This window comes from Tupaia chinensis, unplaced genomic scaffold, assembly GCF_000334495.1.
Source record: "Tupaia chinensis unplaced genomic scaffold, TupChi_1.0 Scaffold000013_1, whole genome shotgun sequence".
Taxonomy (NCBI): Eukaryota; Metazoa; Chordata; class Mammalia; order Scandentia; family Tupaiidae; genus Tupaia; species Tupaia belangeri.
The window spans coordinates 894,015-910,445 of record NW_006159443.1 but is presented as its reverse complement, the minus strand read 5'-3'; the positions used below and the strand labels follow the sequence as shown (position 1 = coordinate 910,445).

The window sequence follows — 16,431 nt, the reverse complement described above, 5'->3', positions numbered from 1 at the left end:
AACTTAGTAGTGAAGGGAGATGGATCCTACATGACTGACCATGATTCAAGTCTCTTTCTCTATGACTCAAGAGACAAATTGGACACATGTGTATCTCAACAGGATGAAGAAATAGGGGAAGAGGAATTGTGTTTCCATGTCCTACGGAGGATGCTTTTTTCTTCTCCCTTTCTCTCTGTCTCTTGGGTGAATACACACACCCTCTGGCAGTTGAAACAAAAGGCAAAAAAAAGTGCTGCTATATAATACATTAGTAAATATATCTAGCCTCATCTATGACTCCTGGATTAATCAATCAACTCATAACTCTGCTTGTTCATTCATTGATTCAAAAAATATTGAGTATCTATTATGTACCAGAGACCATCTGAGTATAGTAGAAAGTGCCTATCAAAGAACAAAGCAATCTCCCTGCTCTCATGGAGCTCACAGTCTAGTGAGGGAGGAAGACAAAAACAACAACAACAAACCCACACAAACACTAAATATGGTGTCACACAGAGGTTCTCTTTTAAGAAAGTGATGTTGAGATTTGAAGTGCTCCGTTGACAGGTTTCTCAGCAAGGTCTCTCTGAAGAGACATTTGACTAGAGGCTTAGCTGAAGTAAGAGAATAAGCTATGCAAAGAGCATTCTAGGAAGAATAAAGACAAGTGCAAAGGTCCTGAGGTCAAAACAAAGCTGGTAAACTGTAGCAGTAATCAAAAGACGATCAAGGTTGGAGCAGAATAATCCAGGTCATGTACATGGGAGATGAAGTTGTAGAGAGAGAAGTTTAAATGCTTTGTAGGGGATTCATTGCAAAGTTTCAAGTAGGGAAGTGGCATGATTTGTATCAGTTTTTAAAAGGTTCACCCTGGCCACTCATTGTAGAATAGAATGTGGAGTCTAAGAAAGGAAGCATTGATGAGAACTAGCGGTTGGCTAGACCCTGTGGGGATGAGGAGAATGGCCTTCTCTCTCTCTCTTTTTAAAGGTTTTTCCATAGGGCAGGTGCACTCACCAGAGAGAAGGAATGTGAGAAATCACCTCTCAGGGGTGGTGGCCACACTACAATCCCTTATCCATTCACCTCTTAGGACTTTAGGCACACACACACCCACACCCACATGCCTGGCATTTTCAAGCTGCTGGGTCTAGAATGCGAAATGCAGTCAGTCATGTGGGAGTCCAGTGCCTTAATCATTATACCACCTGCTGGCCCCGGGAATGAATTTAAGACCATGTATATTTTGAAGATAGAATTGAGAAGACTTGCTGTTGGGTTGGACATAAAATATGAGGAGCTAGGACATTCTTCTTTTTTTTTTTGAGAGGTTTTTGCTATAGGCGCGTGCACTCGCCAGACAGACAGAGACATAGAGACAGAAAGTGAGAAATCACCCCCCAAGAGGGGATGGTCACGCCGCAATCCCTTCTCCTCCATTCTCCTCTCGGGATCGTGGGCACGCGTGCACATGCGCCCGGTGTGAGTTTTAAGTCACCGGGTCCAGGACGCGAACTGCGGTCAACTACGTGGGAGTCCAGCGACATAGCCATTACGCTAACTGCTGGTTCCCAGGAGCTAGGAAATTCTTGAAGATATATTATGTGATTGGTGAAGACATTGTGATGGGGGAATCTCAGGGGAATGAAAGTATGAACCAGCTTTGAACTTAAGTTACTTTTCAAAAAACAAAAACAAAAACAAAAACAAAAACAAAAACAAAAACCTTGTCAGTTGCCCCTGGAAACATGAGAATAAGAAGGAGCAGCAGGTTATACAGATTCTGCTAGACTCAGGTTGGTATAAATTGTTCAGACATTTTTTTTCCTAATCTTTCTCATTATCTTTTGGTATACCAAGAAAACAAAATAGAACAAAACAAATATTTGTATGCTACTTATAATGGAGTAGGCACTATATTCTAAGCATTTTACACATAACGCATCACTAATCCTACAAAAGCTTTCCTGTGAAGTAGTAGTACTCTTAACCCCGTTTTATAGATAAGAAAGCTGAGCCACTTTGAAGTTTATTGCTTTGCTTTTAAACATATCCACTCACTTTTTGATTTAGTCAAATAATTTTTTAAAAAGATCCTTGTTGTGTGTCAAATAATGGTAAAAATATCTAGATGCAGAGTAAAATCTTATTCTAACCACCTAGTTTATAGTTAACTTCATGTGTCAATTTGACTGGCTATGGATGCCCAGGTTAAGTATCTCTGCATGCGTCTGTGAGGGTGTTTCTGGATGAGTTTATAGCATTTGAATCTGTGGACTCAGTAAAGCAGATTGCACCCTTGCCCAGTGTGGATGGATACCATCCAATCTGTTGAAGGCTTAACTAGAACAGGTGGAGGCAGAGGGAATTCACTCCATTGGCTTCCTGCCTGCCTGTTTAAACAGGGACAATCTTATTTTCTCAGGCCCATGGACTAGGATTTACATCATTGGTTCCCCTGGTTTTCAGGTTTTTAGACTTTAGCTCAATTACATCATTAGCGCTTTTTTTGGTTTCCAGTTTGCAGTCTGCAGATCATGGGACCTCTCAGCTTCTATGATCTCTGTGGCGATTCCACATCTATCATCTACCTATCTCTCTACCATCTATCTATCTATCTATCTATCTATCTATCTATCTATCTATCTATCTATCTAATATATCTATATACCTAATCTATCTTTCTCCTTCCTTCCTTCCCTCCTCTTTTCTTTCTTTCAATCTTTATTTCTCTTTTTTTTTCTTTCTTTCTCCATCCATCCTTCCCACCCTATTGGTTTTATTTCTCTTGAGAATCCTGACTAATACAGCTAGCTATTTTATTCATATGCTGTTCTAGCATTTGGATCTTTATATTATTCTATTTCAAATTATTTCCAAATATGTTAAAATTGTATCATGTAGGTACAGCCATCAGAAGAATCAAGATGAATGAGTGTCCAGGCCATTGAGGGGAAAGAAGTCTGGCCAATGAAAATGAGCTCTGCACTGAATCCAGGCCCTGTTTTGAGGTTAGTATTGTTTTTGGCTCAGCATAGAAATTGGATTATTGCTATTCATACCACTGGGAGGCCTGCAGCCCAACCTCTGACCCAAGCTATCACAGAGGACAGGGAAACACAAACTGAAAATTGTAGCATTGCTCTTCAAGTTTAACACAGAGATAGTCAGAAACCCAAGCACAGCTGAGGGTTTGCAATTTTCTAATCTACCCTTCCAAAGGAAAAGGACTACAAAAAAAGAGCATTAACCTTCATTAGCTTTCAATATTCCAGACTTCCAGTTCAGAACTGGATGCAACTGGTTCTAAGAGACCACAGGCGATGGGGAAGGGTACGCACAGTTGCTTCCATTATTTTATAGTGAGAAGGATGACTTTGTCAGGCCTTTAAATGTTCTTTCTCTGAAAAGTTCAACCTCTGCCTCTCTTTGATCAGAAAGCTTTGTGGAGACACAGCAAAGCCAGATACTCTATAGCAGAAACAATGCCCACTATTGATACCCATCTCTGGGCCTAATGGCCTCTAGCAAGAAAGTTTTTGGGCAAATTAGTGCTTAGAGCTTATTTAAAATGCAAAACAAAGTCCTGGATAAGGTAAGAAAAAAACTGAAGTTTTGCAACAATATCACTCTCAAATAAGATGTCATCTTTAAAATTTGGTGAGAAAAATGTACTTATGGATTTTTATAATTGCTGGAAAGTCATCTTTTCATCATTCATTGGCAAAAATAACATCCAATAGCCATCATTTGAAGCCCAACAACATAGCTTTCCTCTTTGCAGAAAAGGTTGATTCCCTTCATTGTGAGAGGAAGCAACTCTAAACTTAAATGCAGCAGCAATACGCTTCTTTTCCCCTATTTTTAGTTTTTTGTCTTTGAACTTTACTCCATTAAGTTAGATAAGTTAAGGGCAAGATCTGAATGCTAAAGACAAATCAAACATGTAATTAAAAAAGCCAATTTATTTGCAAAAAGGATGTTAAGAGTTTAATATTGACATTTTGTCCCTTCCACATAAATGATAAACTTTAGGTCCTATTTAGAATTGTTTGAATGTATATTATCTAACAGTAATCAATTATGAATAGTCCTATTATATCTCATCTGAAAGAACAGTTTTGGTTAGTGTTAGGTCCTATGGGCAATGTGGTGTTCATTCCACAAAATGATAGCCTGTGTTTGTCTTGGTCTTGTTTCTCCTAAGAGTTACATGACTTCCCCAGGACACTTTTTTAGAGTGATAATAAACACAAATAAATAAATGAACATTAGATTGATGAAAAGATGTGCTCATATTGGCTATGAGGTTTCTATTCAAGGATGGCCATGAGTTTATAACTTTATGTTGGAGCAGCTGTGTGAGGGAAAAAAGGCAAGACAACCCAACTAAATTAATCTTATATATTACATTATAAAATTATTTTTATATGACGAAGTTTTCATAAATTTTTAAGAAGATAAATAACATGAATAGGAAATAAATATCCTTTTCTTAAGGATATTGTGGAATGAATCTACAAGGTCTCTCCAACAAGGGGATTCACATTTTTGTTTCTATTTTTAATTAAAAATCATGTCCTTAAGAAATTAAATAGGGGAAAAGCTATTAATACACAGCTCTGATAATGCCAAAAGGAATCAAGCCACATAAAGTCAGGAAATAACAAAGTTAACCATCTTGCACTAACAAATGTTCACCCACCTCATTAACCATACATACTATTTTCTTCTCCTATTTTTTTTTTTTTAAATTAAGAACATACCCTGAACTTTAGCTGTTTCTTTGTTTCAGAATATTCTACAACATTTACAATGCCTAGTGTAGGGCTGGTACATGGTGGTCACTCCTTAAATGCTTGTTGAATAACAATGAATGAATGAGTGAGTGAGTGAGTAAAGGAAGGAATGAAGGAATGATCTCAAGGCAGAAACCTGCAATAAAATTTTGTCATGAGCTTTTCAGTTCTTAGATCCTAAATACAACATATACTTTAGAGAGCTGAAATGGCTGCATGTTTACTTTTTATATTTTCTAGTCCATATGAGTTGATCTTGACATATAGAGCCAGGGTTTTGGGATTGAGACTGTACTTTCAAACAGGCTGGAAAAAGTCAAAGACTAAAGTTCTCCTACTCTCTTTCTCTTACTCAAACTTGTCAAGGACATGATTGATGTATATACAGAACCTACTATTTCTCACTATCTATTGGGACTCTGTGAGGGGCGTTAGTTGCTGGGAGGATTGTACATTTGTTGGTGGTGAATGCTGTAAACCTGAAGATTATCTCCTGACAATGAAGGAGATAATCATTTTAGAGAGTGAGAGAGCAATGCCTTAAAGAGAACAACATTGGTTACTTTGCCAGATTGAAGTCTCTTCCATCTCATGATGAACTGTGGAGATTTCTTTCAAATGATTGGTATTATAGACATGTGTTTTAGTAAGAGTCGTAAAAAAAAAAATGTGGCCTCGTTGCTCTTCAAAGCTTTGGGGAAGGGTGGACTCACCTGTTTTTAATCTCAGTTTCCCAGAGTAGGTAAGAGTTTTTCTGTGAATAAACTAGTATAAGATACAGCACTCTCATTCAAGGATTTCCATGTCAGAACCTTTTCTTTTTCTATTCATACGTAGAAGGGGAATTCAAAGGAACTGTTGATGGAGCAGAGAAATACTTTTCTTGATGTACATTGCAGCATGCCTTCAGGGACAAATATGTAAGTTCACCCTATATTCATCAAAATGCATTTAATCACTTAAAGATTCAGCTATCTGGGTTAGAAATATGTGGGTCAGAAATAATGTTAGCTTCTCCCCCAGGAGTGCCATTTAAATAGATCATAATACATACAATGGCCCCTGGAGTTGTGCAAGCCAGAGGCCCTGCCCCTGGGAATCTCTTTCATGAATACTTATAAAAAGAGGGTATTCCACTGCTCTGCAAAGATGCCTACGAGCTGCTGAAATAGAGCAATGGCTTCATAAAAATGAATTAAAGTTCTTGAAACAAAATCTCTGGGAGTGGCAAAGAGATAAAGGTTTTTAAGACATTTCTTAAGAAAAATGAAAGTCTACCTCAAATGTAGTTCTCCACCGGTATCACAGTGAAATTTATTTCTAAGTCTGTAATAGGCAACTAGAGAAATGGGTCACGTACTCTCCAATTATCTGAACTTAAAGATATATTCACAGTTTGTACCTAAAACTTTCATTGACACATTATGTATTTGGAGACGATTCAGCTAAGAGAAATAACACATGCCGTTTATGAACCCAGGCCATTACTAGACTCACTTATCTGAGCTGGCTCTTTTAATAAAATTACTGTAACACCTGAAGAAACTGAGGAATGAGAATCTGATAGCTTCATGGCTCAGAACAATATTCTCAAACTGAATAAATTCAAACGACATTATTAAGTGATTTCATGCCATACTTGTCCCTAATTTTATCAGTAATATTTTATGGAACACTGATAAGCTACAATCAGAAAATGTCTGATAGCTATGAAATCTAAAGCTTCTTTTAGAAGCTTGAGAATGGGCCCAGCAGGTGGTGTAGTGGTTAAGGCATTGCACTCCCATATGGCTGATCGCTGTTCAAGTCCCAGACCTGGCGGCTTGAAACTCACACCAGGTGCATGTATGTGCCTGCTCAAAATCTCAAGAGGAGAATGGAGGAGAAGGAACTGAGCATGACTAATCCCCTAAGGGGTGATATCTTGCTTTCTGTCTCTCTGTCTCTCTCTATCTCTCTGGCAAGTGCATGAGTCCTATAGCAAAAATCTCTCCTAAAAAAAAAATAGCTTGAGGGACCAGCAGTTGGCGTAATGGCTGTCACTGGACTCCCATGTAGTTGACGGTGGTTTGAGTCCCAGACCCAGTGGCTTAAACTCATGCCGGGCGCCTGTGCGTGCATGCCCAAGATCCTGAGAGGAGAATGGAGGAGAAGGGATTGCAGCATGGCCATCCCCCTGCGGGGTGATTTCTCCCTTTCTGTCTCTTTTTCTCTCTCTGTCTTTCTGGCAAATGCACACACCTTATAGCAAAAACCTCTCAAAAAAAAAAAAAAAAACAACCCACAAACAAACAAAAAACAATAGCTTGAGAACTATGAGAGGCAATAAGATTGTACACTACAATGTCCCAAGAAGAGTTTTCCTCCTTTCTAGTAATCACAATGAAACTGAAGAAGCAAGAATTAGAAAGGGGACCTAGGACAGGAGGTATGAGTATAGTTTTGACCCTCAAGAAAGGAATTGCTTAAAAAAAATGCTTCAACTTTGCTAGGAAATTTCAGTCAAGGATTATCTTCTCTATCTCTCTGTTTCCTTCCCCATCTTTTCTCCCATCCTATTTTAGCCATTCTCTTATTTGTTTTTTACATTTTAGCCAAAGGATCTCTAAAGGAAAAGAAATAACTCTTTAATTTAAGAGCATTGGGGATAAAAGAAGTCTAAAATCAGAAAAGTTATTGGCTAAGGTATACCCATACACCATACTTAGCTATCTCCCAAGCATGTCCAATCTCTTCTTAACTTTGTCAAGTTCTGAAAGAGAATGTTTCACATAATAAATTACATCTCAAATCTTATTTCGACTCAGGCTTTATCTGTCAACACTCTTTAAAGCACTTAATCATTTATTAAAATTTGGCATGTTTCTCTAAAAATAATCAACTATAGCATATTAGCCACACAGACATAACCTTATATGGGTTTCTTCGGGAAATGAAGAACATGTTCTCCAGCCTTGAGACAAAGGGGTCTTGGCTTTGTTATCCTCTTGTACAACTATGGAAATATCTTGAACGACTCATTTTAAGTGATCAAAGAAAAAATGTAAAGTTTTGATTGATGTATCTTACCATAATAAACATTACCTTGATACTTTTGGAGGCTTGGACTTGTAGACCAACCAAGTGGCAGATCAGAAGCAAACATAAAAAGTATCATAGAGTGAACCTGAGGAAATGTCCATTGTCCAAGGCAAGTGGTTTGCCAACCACTTCGTCCTAAGACTAAGGCCAAGATGTGAAGCAGGGAGTTGGGAATATAACATGTCTTGAGTTTTGGGGTTATTTGAATTCTGTTATTGACCTATTATTTGGTTATGACCAAAGCCCTCATATAGAATGGATCAATTTTCTTCCTCCTTTTAATTTTGATATTTGTAAAAACTGACTAGAAAAAAACCATTGTCCTTTTGCCTTTATGTATTGTATCATTTGTCTATAAGCATTTGTCTGGTATTGACTGTCACTCTGCTAGATGGACTTCAGGATATTTGTTTCTTTTGTGAATTGGTTCCAGGTCATTCAAAATGAAAAATCTTACTCTTTTTTTTGGAGAGGTTTTTCCTATAGGGCACGTGCACTTGCCAGAAAGACAGAGAGAGGTAGAAAGTGAGAAATCACCCCCAGGGGTATGGCCAGCCACATTCCCCTCTCTTCCATTCTCCTCTTGGGATCTTGGGCATGCATATATACACACCTGGTGTGAGTTTAAGCCACCGGGTCTGGGACTGGAACCGTGGTCGACTACATGGGAGTCCAGTGGCATGGCCATTACGCCAACTGCTGGTCCCCAAAGTCTTACTCTTTAGAAACACTTTTTAAAAGCTAAAACTTTAACTATGCTTACTTGGTGTTTCTTATTATTATTATTTGCTTTGAATAGATTAATCTCAGACATATGTAGATTTCATCCTTGGTTCAAACTGCTCTGCTCCTAAAATGTCTTTACAACTAAATATATCAGTTAGCAAACTAAAAATGAGTGTTATTAATCTAGGAAAAATTAGAATCCCTTCTCAATGACACCTTTACTTATTATATTGCTATATATGCATATGCTTTAGTTTACTGTCCATCAGATTGTAAGTTCAATAGTTAAACTGGGTAGTGTTCCACCGCTTTTGACTTCTAACTATGAAACTAGGGTATTATACACAGACTTTTTGAAGTACCAGAGTAGTCTAAGACAGGATAGTGGGAAAAGTGAATTTGTTTAGAAAGATAATTGATTGTGTCACAAGCAGAAAATGTCTGATTATCTGCCAAGGTCACTTTACTCAAACTCATTCATGGGCTCAGTGAAGCAATTTCACATTGACACACCAGCCTTTTAATGTATATGTACCCTACCTGAACCAGCAAAATGATAAATATCAGCAGTTTTTCTTTTAGGACTATAAATAGTGCTTCTTTGCCTCTAATAGTAGCCTGCAAAAAAAAAGTCTTAACAGCAAAATGATCTGAAAACACTCCAGTGGGTCACCAACTTAATTTTCAGCTCTCTACCACCAGTGCACACCTGAATTACATGGTGCACATCTAAATTACATTTAGATCCTTATCGAATTAGTTAATATAGATACTTTTATCTGTCTCATCAGCTTAAAGCAGATTTGTTTTCAAATTCAATTTGCTGAAACATAACAAACTCTATTTAGACCAACTATATTAACTCAGTTATCCATATAAATGTAAAAGAAAGCTAAACTGTTAAATAAAATCCAGAAAAAAATTTAGAAGGTTATTATTTTCTCAGGAATTTTTAACTTCCCTCCAACCTCCAACCAAATCTTTTAAGGTATCACTGTGGAACCATGCCAAGCCAAATCAACCAATCAGTAGCAGCATAAAAACCTTCATAACATCCACAAGTACACCCAGCTCTTTTGCTGTGTCTACAGTTTTGACATCTATGCTATCACAACTTAGTTGTCAGATACCAGACTCTCATATACAACATAGATCTGGTTTACTACAGAAGACAAGGAAGGATACAATAAGTAGCTTGGTTCAGGTATAAATATAGGCCATGTAAATACTGAGCATAGTGACCTAAATATATGTTAGAGAGACACATTAATCTGGAGATATATATATGTTGGGTGGCAGGTGGCATGGTGGCCAAGGCCACTGGACTCCCACATGGCTGACTGCGGTTCGAGTCCTGGACCTGGCAGCTTTCTTTCTCACTTTCCTTCCCTCTCTCTCTCTCTCTGGTCAACCTCAATAAATTAAAAAAAAAAAAAAGTAAAATAATGACAATAAATAAAACTAAATAAAATAATTCTTTATATAAGGAGATGTTATATAAAATAGCGATTAAGACTAAGAGAACAGCAATAACTTTGGAGCACATTATGGCAATATCTTTCAAATGTTAAAAATGTATACACCCTTTTATTTAATAATTATAATTCTAGAAATTCACCCTATAGGTGTTGTCACACATGTGTGCAAAACAATATGTATAAACATGTCATTTGTAGTAATGTTTGTAATGACAAAAGCTGTACACAAAAACATTCAAAACATAAATTTCCACTCACTCATACTCACACACACTCTAACATTTATTGTTTGTTTACTATGTGTCAGGCCTTGTACCTTGATATTTATGCATGTATTCAAGTATGTGTACATTCTTATAGCTTTAATATTTTATATATGTATATATACATATATATTTTAAAGTATACACCTTGTTTCTTTTCTTTTATCTTCCTTTCTTTTTCTTTCTTTCTTAAAGATTTTTGCCATAGGGCACATGTGCTTGCTGGAGAGAGAGAGAAACAGTGAGAGGGAAAGTAAGAAATTCTCCCCTGCCCCACCACCGGGGACCTGGCCATGCCATAATCCTTTCTCCATTCTCCTCCCAGGATTTTGGGCACACATGCACATGCACCTGGGATAGTTCTCAAGCTGCCAGGATGAGACTTGAACTGTGGAATTGGTCATGTGGGATCCAGTACCTCAACCACCATGTTACCTGCTGGCTCATACACTTAATTTCTTTTTATTATTACTGCCAGAGAGTGAGAGAGAGAAAGTGCCTCCTAATGGGGTGTGGACATGCCAAAATCACTTTTCCCTTTCTCCATCCTACTTCCATCACGATTTGGGGCATACATGCACACGTGGCACGCTTTTCAAACTTCAGGATTTCCATTGCTATAGGCCATGTTGGATCCGGCTCTCTATCCACAGCACTTAACATCTGTGCTATGGAGCTGGCTTTAAAACATCCACTTTGAATGATTGGATTTTCTATTTATCATCTGAGTGGTTGCTGTTTCATGTAATCATAGTCTTAGTGTGTGCTGATGAGAAGAGTAAACAAAGCTTATTCTCAGCAAGTTTACTTGAGTATTTAAAGCACTTCAAGAATCCCAGTTACCTAAGGGTCCTTAGATACCTCCTTGGCCTTCGACACAGGATTCCTACCTTGACACAGGAGACCTAGAGGGTGGACTAACTCCACCTGCAAGGTTCTAGGACCAGGTTCCTTGAGAGAGGCAAGGCAGAACAGGTATGTCTCCTCAGGTTTATCAGTTACCCCAACAGCCCCTCCTTGTGAAGTCTCTCTCCATTCTATATTCATCACAAATTATAGCATCTAGCAAGAGCTAGGACAGTTTGTGGTTTATCAACTTTACTGAACTCGATATTACAATGATAGATTCACATTGACATTTTTTGGATCCCTGGGCCCTAAGTGTGCCAGTTGAAGGATTGCCGCTATGGAACACCCAAAATTGTGGATATTGCATTCTCAGTACGAATTTTAACTCACTTCCCACCTTGCAACACATACACACACAAAAGAAATGACTCATTTAGAGAGTTAGAGATTCAAGTTTGTCACTTTAGGATACAGTTCAGTGGCACTCATAATTCACTGAACTTATTTTTATAAATTATAACATCTGACTATTCTTAAATTCTAAAAGCATTTTTAAAAAACTTACTGTGGTGCCACAATTATCTTAGGGAAATAAATGGCTATCAACCATCCCTGAATTAGGCATTCTGGTAAATAAAGCTTTTAGAATAATAATCTACTAATAGTATTGATATACACTACAGAATATCTGAAGGAGATTTCAAGAGATAGAAATCCTCAAATGCCTTGAATTAATTTCTGAAGATGTTTACCAAGCACCCTGCTATAAGATAGTGTTAAATAATCCCCCCAATGGCCTTGAGCAAGGTCTGAACAGTAGTCAATGTTGGGGATGGACATGCCATGCTTAGTGAGAGGAAGAGGGCCACAGGTGCAAGGTCAGATGGCCCGAGTTCAAGCTCTCATTTCATCCCCTTCTAGTGGTACGACATTGGACAAGTTACTTCTTTTCCTTCCTGACAGGTAGTTACTTTACTACTTTCTAATGTGTAGTTCCCCTAGATCTAAGACAGGAATGAGAGTAACACCTACTCCCCAGGGTTATTGCAGTGACTGAATGAAATAAACCAAGTAGCTAGAGCATAATAAGTGGTAGCTATTACTATTATTATATTATGCCTCTAGTTAAACCATAGCTACAACATAGGGATTCACTATTGGCAAACCTGGCAATGGAATCTATTTTATGGGATGGATTTGTTTATGACCAATATAGATCGCTAGATGGTCAGATTTGTAATGACTCATTTGTTTGTTTATTTCAGAAATAAAAACACAGCTTTAACAGACTAGATGGCTTCAGGGAAAAGGATGTAACTTCCTACGGAAATAAAGAAATGTGAAATGAAAGGAAACCTGTGTGCCTCGTAGGAAGTCAGATATTCTCTGATTTATGGAAATAACTCATTTGACCAGACAGAGAAAGTAAGAGGGTCCTAGAAGAGAACATTTACATCTTGCCTAGAGGCAGTTCATCAAAATCTAATGCCTCTGCCCTACCCTCTGCACATCTCTTCAACTGCTGGTTGAGATGGAAGGTTTCTAACTAGGCTAGACATGGGGATTTTTCTCTGATCTCCCTAAAGAGAACTTTAACAAAACTATGTGCATACCTAGCAAAACTACACTGTAATCTATTTTAGAAGGGATCTTGTTTTACTTATTTGTTTGTTTTCTGTTTCTCAGAACACCTTGTACTCAAAATTTCTCAGTTTGATGAATTGAATTGAGATTCCTCTCCCTAATTAGATTGGTAAAACTTAGTCTATGGGATTTCTTAAGAAGTAATGGGTCACTTCAGGACCAAATGGAATTGTATTGCATATAAGGGAACCATTTTCAGTCCATGTTTTCTCTAAGCAAAAACTCAGAGTTCACCAGAACAAATCGACCCCCCTCCAGGATTATAGAGATCTCTCCAATTTATCTCGTAGGGACTGGATCCTAAACTGAATCTCATCTCTAAACCTCTGAAATGTCTGGAATTTCCTTAAAATATGGCTACCGGGATTGACTTCCAGAGACTCATAAAGGGAAATTTACATGCATGCCTTATTACAACTGCTCTTGCCACAAAGATCACAGCATCCCTTTCCCAACCCTACATCCCATTTTTTTTTCATCTTGTACTGAGGCCAGGACTGGCCTTAGGCAAATCTGCAAGTGCTTTTCCCATTCTTTTACACTTTGATTGTGTTTTTATGTGTGTCATTTTATTGCTACTGATGATAGGAAGCAAGAGTTGTAAATATTTGCATACCTCTTTAAAATTTTCCAGCTCTTTCACTTAGTCTGTTTTTCCTAACATCAACACAAAACCCAAGGTAGTGGGCACTCACACTCTTATTGTGGAATAGGAAACTGAAGTCGAGAGATGTTGGGATGTGGTTAGAGCTCTAAAGAAATATGGAGTCAAATAGTATGGAGGTTTATGTCCTGCTCTGGCTCTTTGGACCTGTTTCCTATGATGCCTGTGGTAATCACACAGCATATTAAGTACAGAAGCCATTGTAGACAAGGTCTTAGTCTTGTTCATGAAGTAATTGGTAGAGTAGAGTCATATGGCTTGCACTTTGGAACAGATATGGGCTTGATTCCCACTCTACCTCTTACTCGTTGTGAGACCTTGAGAATCCTCTTAGTCATCTATAAAATGGGAGTGATGTCTACTTGTGGGTTGCTGGAAGGAGTAAAGGAACTAACATCTAACCTAGTGCTTGGCCCAACACAGTATAGACACTGACAGCAAGTAGCTGTGCTTTTCCTAGTCACCTGTCTGGGCCTCTTTCTTTCAGGCTATTTGATCACTGAAAATCTACTCTAGGACTCCATTTTCAGGGGCCTCCAAGACAATACATCCTAAAGCTGGTGTACATTTGAATCGCCGGGGCATCTAAAGGTGCAAATTCTGATCTAGTCAGTCTGACACATTCTCAGGAGTTGTCATGGACCACACTTTTGAGTAAAGAGTATGTACCATACTAATTTGACTTGGGAACTAGATCCTTCAGAGCTAGTAGTTCTCAGACTTTATACAGTTCATTATAATCAGATACAGGCCTTATTAACATGCAAATCACAGTGTTCCTCCCAGTGTTTCTGATTAAAGTCTGCAGGGGGCCAGAAAATCCCATTTCTAACAGATTCTCAAGTGACACCAATGCGGCTGTTCTGGGGACCACACTTGCACTAGGCCTAGTGGAGGACTACTGAGAATCAGAAGGATATTTGGTTGCAATGATTACTGGCTTTGAAAAGAAGATGAATCTTCTTCAGGAAGCTCAGTCTAAAAATTCTCTAGTCTCCCTCTCTCCAGCGGGGCCCCTCCTGTGAGCCCACCACAATAGCAGAAGGCTCCCTTTACCTTGTAGACATTGATAGGGATGTCAATGATGATGTGCAACAGGTCTCCCAGAGCCAGGCTGGCGATCAGGATGTTGGGACCATTTCGCATGCACTTGTTTTTGTAGATGATTCTCAGCAGCGTGGAGTTCCCAATGATGCCAAGCACGAACACGAGGCAGGATACAACCGTGTTGATGTATTTGAAAGTCTCTTTGATCTCAAAAGATCTCTGGCACGGCGGAGGGGACATGGTGCGCGATGGGGATCCTATAGGTCTCCCTCTTTTAGGTACCTGGGCAGGTGCAGACGACTGCAGCAGGCTGGCATTGGAATCCTTCGGCCAGGAGGTCTTAGTAGGTGGCGTTATTATCTCTTCTGTCTCCAGAAGCAGCTGAGTGGCCCGGGCAGGCTGGAGTCCCGTCTCCTTTCCGCAGACCACCGCTGTGCCGCAGGCAAGAATCAGCGCCACCAAGGCGCGTCGGTTCAGGCTTGGCGGCGGCTGCATGTTGCTGCCTGTTCCAGTGGGTATTCACTGGCCGCTCTACAGTTTTCAGAACCCGGAGACTCGCTGGGGAGAGAAAACAGGGCACTTGGGTCAGTTACCCCAGCTATGTTTCTGCGAAGGCGAGCGCAGAGCGCAGCCACCATCCGCGCGCAAAAGCAATTCAAGTTTGCGCGCCAGTGGGGAACTCCCGCGCGTGCGACCCGTGGGCTGCGGTTGAATCACGTTCCCGACCCCCTCTTCCAGCGTTTTTCATCTCTGAATCCTGCAAGGTGTAAATCACTCGAAGTGGTGCGGAGTATCTGCAAGAGGTGTGCCAGGAGTTGAGGGACTGATGTGCCAGAGCACTCAGCTTAGGTGTACGGGTAAGGAGTCCTGCGTGTTTCAGCTAAGAAGAGCACATGAGGAACGGGAAATCCAGGCACCTAGAGGCGAAGGGTATGTGTCAGTCTCTGCTCTGCCCGGGATCCCCGAAAGCCTGCGTCTAACTCCAAGGCTCCTCTGGCTGGTGAAAGCTGTAACTCCCAAGCTGGTTGCGCGGAGGGTTCCTCCAGCGCGCCCGGGAATGCACTAGAGCCTTGGAAAACCTCAGAGCCTTTTCAACTCTGTCCAGTTTGGGAGAATATCAGCCTCTTCCCCTCCAACTAGCTTCAAACACTCACGCGCTTTCACCCTCAACCTAATTATAATTTGCTGAGTTTATTTTATTATTATTTTTTAAATTCCCAAACTCGTAAGCCAAGCTGAAGCCCTATGGTAAGGTTCAACTACTGATTTTAACTCATCATCAAGCCGGCATGTTTACCTTACGGGTCGGACGCAGTGGGCGCAGTAGGATGAGCGGGGACCTCTGTCCCGGGACGCGGAGCTGCTCGGTTCTAGCCTACTGCGGGAGCAGAGCACGCCTCCCTTCTGCTGCAGGCGGGTCTGACTCTGACGAAACGCTGAGAGAATGCCAGACAGTGTAGCCTCCACGGCTCGCTCAGAGTCTCCGCTGTCCCCAGACAAGTACTTTTATTCATTCGTCCCTTCCCCATCAATCACCAGCAGACTCCTCCCGCGCCTCCCGACCGCGCTGCAACCTTTCGCCTTGGGCAGCGCCTGGACAGCATCAGCCGGAGCTGCCCGCTTGCCGAGGGCCGTCCTCGGCCAGAGACGTGTCCCAAGAGGCCGTTGATTTGTCATATTCCAAGTTCTTCAAACAACAAACCTAAAATCCAGAGCAAGTCATTACGCACCAAGTGACGCTTCTGGGACTCCCGAGTACAATAAGGCTCCGAATTAACCTGGATTTTTAATGCCAATTGTCACTTCTCTTTCAAAGAAAAATCCCTCCATGGGATTTGAAAGCTGATTGTCTGGGGGGGGGGGGGGGGGAGGGAGGGGGGCCTCTCTTTTTCTTT

At 40.1% G+C, this 16,431-nt stretch overlaps 1 protein-coding gene across 2 annotated transcripts in view; it reads right to left on the bottom strand.

Annotated features, from left to right (window-relative positions):
* Positions 1-16,150, bottom strand: part of EDNRB (endothelin receptor type B) — a 27,227-nt gene extending 11,077 nt beyond the window's left edge. The window contains exons 1-2 of one of the 2 annotated variants that reach the window (XM_006139949.3): positions 15,834-16,150; positions 14,546-15,094 (exon numbers count right to left, since the gene is read on the bottom strand). In XM_006139949.3, coding sequence (XP_006140011.1) covers positions 14,546-15,031 — 486 coding nt within the window. In that variant the 5' untranslated portion in view covers positions 15,032-15,094; positions 15,834-16,150. Of the gene's footprint in view, positions 1-14,545; positions 15,095-15,453; positions 15,500-15,833 lie in introns of those variants that run through there. The other variant, XM_027769687.1, reaches the window with a different exon arrangement.
* Positions 16,151-16,431: the final 281 nt, after the last annotated feature.